The sequence below is a fragment of the Malurus melanocephalus genome, unplaced genomic scaffold (assembly GCF_030028575.1).
Source record: "Malurus melanocephalus ecotype Western Australia unplaced genomic scaffold, MMel_1.1 scaffold_808, whole genome shotgun sequence".
In the NCBI taxonomy this organism is placed as follows: Eukaryota; Metazoa; Chordata; class Aves; order Passeriformes; family Maluridae; genus Malurus; species Malurus melanocephalus.
Genome location: NW_026624040.1, coordinates 68809 through 74231, shown reverse-complemented (window position 1 = coordinate 74231; position 5423 = coordinate 68809). Strand labels below are relative to the sequence as shown.

At 49.5% G+C, this 5423-nt stretch overlaps 1 protein-coding gene across 1 annotated transcript in view; it reads right to left on the bottom strand.

The window, feature by feature from the left end:
• LOC130585008 (complement component receptor 1-like protein) overlaps window positions 1-5423 on the bottom strand; it is a 23805-nt gene that overhangs the window by 12691 nt on the left and 5691 nt on the right. Inside the window, exons 6-10 of the mRNA XM_057385307.1 lie at window positions 4224-4406; window positions 3513-3701; window positions 2933-3133; window positions 517-699; window positions 11-199 (exon numbers count right to left, since the gene is read on the bottom strand). Of these exons, the coding sequence (XP_057241290.1) occupies window positions 11-199; window positions 517-699; window positions 2933-3133; window positions 3513-3701; window positions 4224-4406 (945 nt within the window). The remainder of the gene's footprint in view (window positions 1-10; window positions 200-516; window positions 700-2932; window positions 3134-3512; window positions 3702-4223; window positions 4407-5423) is intronic.

Here is a 5423-nt window from a genome sequence, read left to right as displayed (position 1 = left end):
CCACACTCACCCCTGCACTGTGGGGCTGGCCCGCTCCACACCAGGCTCTTCCCATCATCCGAGGTGCAGTAGATGGACTCGTCCCCGATCAGGGACAGCCCCTCCTCACATCTGTAGGTCACCTTGGCACCATAGGGGAACTCTGTGCCACCCCTGCCCGAGTGGTACCCGTAGAGGATGGCTGGAGGGGGCCCACAGACTGCGGAAAAAAGGGAATTCATCAGGGAAAAACCGTGCAGTTATCACCTTCAGTGAGGATCAGGATCGCTGCGGGGAAATCAGTACAAAGTTCACTTGGTGCCTGCTGTGAGGAGCATCCACAAGAAGCTGCTGAAGGGATTCCAGCCTCTCAGAGATCCAGAATTATTTAAAATCACGAGGTAATCCTATGCAAATTAGCTCTGGACACKTATATGATGATGTTATGCCGACATAGCAATATCAAACAACATTTAATAAATATTAAATTAATAAATGCTCTTTTTTTTTTTAATTGTACAAAAGAGCCACACACACCTTGGTCACAGAAGGGCAGAGAGGGGTGCCAGCTCAGATCATCCCCACAGGTGATGAGCGCCGAACCCCGCTGGCCGTAGCCCTGCTCACACAGCAGCCTCACCTCGGCCCCCACCGTGTAATCCCTCTTGTTCTTGGAAACCTCCTTTGCGTGAGGGACTTCTGGCTTTGGGCAGCGTGGTTCTGAAAAGAGCAGGAAGGAAAATAAAGGGTGTTTGTGTGTTTTTAAAAGGAAATCCAGGAATGGTGTCCGTGGAGAGGAGTTACCAACCTGAACCCTTTCCAAATCTGAACCCTGGAAAGAAAAGGTTTCAAAGTGTCAGGTTTTGTCTGAAACCCTAAAGGAAAAAGAATTCTTGTCCATGCCCTAATGCTGGCTGCCCTGGGAGGTGGAGCAGGGTTTTTCCTCCTGGGGAGGTTTTCCTGGGTTTTTCCTCCTGGTGAGGTTTTTCTGAGTTTTTGTGGATATTGCTGCAGTGCCCATTGCTGGGTTAAGAATTGGAGCACTTTCAGTTATTCAGGCTGCTGCATTTTGAGAAATTTGAGCAGGGTCAGTTATTTATGAAGCTGCATTTTCAGGGGTTTGAGCAGGGTAAGTTATGTATGCTGTTGCATTTTCAGGGGTTTGAGCAGGGTCAGTTATTTAAGCTGCTGCATTCCAGGAATTTGAGCAGTCCCAGTTATTTATGCAGTTGCATTTTGAGCAGTCCCAGTTATTTATGCAGTTGCAATTTCAGCAATCCCAGTTATTTATGCAGTTGCATTTTGAGCAGTCCCATTTATTTATGCAGTTGCAATTTCAGCAATCCCAGTAATTTATGCAGTTGCACTTTGAGCAGTGTCAGTTTTTTAAGTTATTTAAGCTGCTGTATTTCAGGAAATTGAGCAGTCCCAGTTATTTATGCAGTTGCACTTTGAGCATTGTCATTATTGAAGTTATTTAAGCTGCTGCATTTTCTCCTGGGAGGGGAAACGCGTCGGGAACATCCTCTGCTCGCCAGCCCGGTGTCAGCAGAGCAAACCCAAACACAAACCACATCCCCTTCCCGCTGGGTCAATGCCTCCCAGGCTTCTCAGGGACTTCCCAAACTTCTAGAAGCTTCCAGAACAACACCCTTTGCACCCCTGCAGACACCAGCTCAGCCCTGCCCAAAACCTGCACGTTTTCCATGGGCAATGACAATGACAGGGACAATGACAGTAACAATGACAATGACAATGACTGAAAATGACAGTGACAATGACAATGACAATGACAATGACAATGACAGTGACAGTGACAGTGATAGTGACAGTGACAATGACAATTGCAGTGACAATGATAATGACAGTGACAATGACAGCGACGATGACAATGGCGATGACAGTGACAGTGACAGTGACAATGACAATGATGATGACAATGACAATGACAATGACCATGACAATGACAATGACAATGACAGTGATAGTGACAATGACAATGACAATGACAATGACAATGACAATGACAGCGACAGCGACAATGACAATGACTGAAAATGACAATGGCAATGGCAATGACAATGACAATGACAATGACAATGACAGAAAATGACAATGACTGACAATGACAGTGACAGTGACAATGATAGTGACAGTGACAATGATAATTGCAGTGACAATGATAATGACAGTGACAGTGACAATTGCAATGGCAATGACAATGACAATGACAGTGACAGTGACAATGACAATGACAATGACAATGACAATGACAGTGACAATGACAATGACAATGACAATGACAATGACAATGACAGTGACAGTGACAATGATAGTGAGGTGACAATGACAATTGCAGTGACAATGATAATGACAATGACAATGACAATGACAATGACAATGACAATGACAATGACTGACAACGACAATGACAATGACAGTGACAGTGACAATGACAATGACAATGACAATGACAATGACAATGACAATGACAATGTCAATGACAGCGACAATGACAATGACAATGATAGTGACAGTGACAATAACAATTGCAGTGACAATGATAATGACAATGACAATTGCAATGGCAATGTCAATGACAGCGACAATGACAATGACAATGACAATGACAATGACAATGACAATGACAATGACTGACAACGACAATGACAATGACAGTGACAGTGGCAATGACAATGGCAATGACAATGACAATGTCAATGGCAATGACAGTGACAAATGATAATGACAGTGACAATGACAATGACTGACAATAACAATGACCATGGCAACGACAATAACAATGACCATGGCAATGACAGTGACAATGACAATGACCCATCTGGATCTTTTGCTGCTTGCACATCCCAAGTTAACCCAGGTGTGAGTCCATCTGGAGCAGGGATAATTTCCCCCTGGGTTTTGTCCCCGTGATCCATGTCCCCAGCCCCACCTGGAATGCACTCTGGCACCGAGGGGTTCCAGCTGCCATCCTCGGTGCAGTGGAGGGTGACTCTGCTGCCGCTGTGCTCTTTGAAAGCAAATCCCTCGTTGCACATCACCTTCAGTGTGTCCCCGTACTCAAAAACATCTTCCACATGCCATGGGTACAAGGCTTTTCCATTTGGGATGTCTGGATCTGGGCAAACAATTCCTGGGAAATGCCAAACGAGGGTGAAACTGTGGCAAAGCCAATGGGGAGATTTGTCGTGACGACAAGGGTGGGTGTTTTGTAGGACACGGACACATCACGGCATTAAATCCGCCCCAAAGCCATCCGTGGACTTTGCTGGGGGGTAGAATATTTGTGATGGACCCTCCCCTTGGTGCAACAACACCACAGCGGATTTTTCCAGAGGTTCAAGGGACCGGAAAACAAAACAAAGAAAACTCCGGGGCTGGAGAACAAATCAAAGGAATTCCAGAGCCAGCAAAGACCAAACTGGGGGGGCTCTGGAGCACCCCCAGGCTGTCCCACCCCACAGCAGGGCAGTGCAGATCCCTCACAGGTCTCAGGCAGCCCCAGCACTCACTCTCACACGGGGCTGGGGGTTCGCTCCACACGAATTCAGGGAGGCAGCGGATGTTGTGCGCGGTGTCCCCGGAGCTGAAGCGGTGACCCTGCTGGCACTCGTAGGTGACCACGGTGCCCACGGGGAACAGGTTCCCAGCCAGCCTGGCTTTGACAGCRTTCCTCACGTCTGGGGGGTCATCACAGCTGCCTGGGGACGGACAGCAGGTTAGGGACACGGGCACAGGGCTGGGATKGGGGATTTGGGTGAAAACCGTGACTCCCATCGCTCATTCTGAGATGCATTTCATCATCCAAGCTCAGGAAGGGAATGCAAATGACACAAATCAAGGCATATAAACATGTTTTTTCCCTGGAGAGACCTTTCCCAAGTGCATGGGGTGATAGGACAAGGGGAAAGGGCCTTGGGGTGAAGGAGGTTGGGTTTAGATGGGATATTGGGSAGGAATTKTCCCCTGGGAGGGTGGGGAGGTCCAGAGGGTGCCCAGAGMMRCTGTGGCTGCCCCTGGCAGTGTCCAARGCCAGGCTGGACGGGGWTTGGAGCASCCTGGGACAGTGGGAGGTGTCCCTGCCATGGCAGGGGTGGCACTGGGTGASTTTTAGGCGATTCTATGATTTCAGACCGCACGGCAATTTTCACTGCGATAAGAACATTTCATCTCTAATGAAGCTGATGCAGGAGGGGTCCCGGGGGGCTGTCCTGCACACTCACTGCGCTGGCAGACGGGCASGGGGGGCTCCCAGTGGTTGTTGTCCTGGCAGGTGGAGGTCTCGCTGCCGTTGAGGCTGTGGCGGAAATCGCAGTCGAMCACCACTCTGTCCCCGTAGCTGTACTGGGAGCGGTACCCGCTCAGCAGCCTCCCATTGTCCACTCTGGGCTGCCCACAGCTCACCACTGGCACGGGGAGAGCACGCAGGGACAGCACTTAGGGTCACCAGGGGAGGTGAGGGTGTTAAAAAAACATTCCCTTCGCCTTTTTAACCAAAAAGGCTGAAAATGAATGGGACACCCAGCAGGGTAATGTGGGTGTTTCATAAACCTCATCCCATGAAAGAGTGGGGTTATTTAAGGGAAAGCAGAGTGAGAACATGGGAGGCAGCAGCAGGGATCCATCCCAGCAGGAATCCATCCCAGCAGGAATCCATCCCAACAGGAATCCATCCCAACAGGAATCCATCCCAGCAGGAATCCAACCCAACAGGAATCCATCCCAGCAGGAATCCATCCCAGAGGAATCCATCCCAATAGGAATCCATCCCAACAGGAATCCCAGGAAATATCCATCCCAACAGGAATCCATCCCAGCACGTATCCCAGCAGATATTGCCACAGGGTCTCCATCCCAGCAGGAATCCACCCCAACAGGAATCCCAGAGGAATCCAACCCAACAGGAATCCATCCCAGCAGGAATCCCAGCAGGAATTCATCCCAGAGGAATCCATCCCAGAGGAATCCATCCCAGCAGGAATCCATCCCAGAGGAATCCCAGAGGAATCCATCCCAGCAGGAATCCATCCCAGAGGAATCCCAGAGGAATCCATCCCAGCAGGAATCCATCCCAACAGGAATCCCAGCAAATATCCATCCCAACAGCTATCCCAGCAGCTATCCCAGTGGGTATCTCAGCAGGAATACTAGCAGGAATCCATTCCAGCAGAGATCCCAGCAAATATCCATCCCATCAGGAATCCATCCCAGCAGGAATCCCAGCAGATATCCCCACTGGGTCTCCATCCCAGCAGGAATCCATCCTAGCAGGAATCCCAGAGAAATCCATCCCAACAGGAATCCATCCCAACAGGAATCCCAGCAGGAATCCATCCCAGCAGGAATCCCGGCAGGAATCCATCCCAGCAGGGATCCCAGCAGATATTCCCACAGGGTCTCCATCCCAGCAGGAATCCATTCCA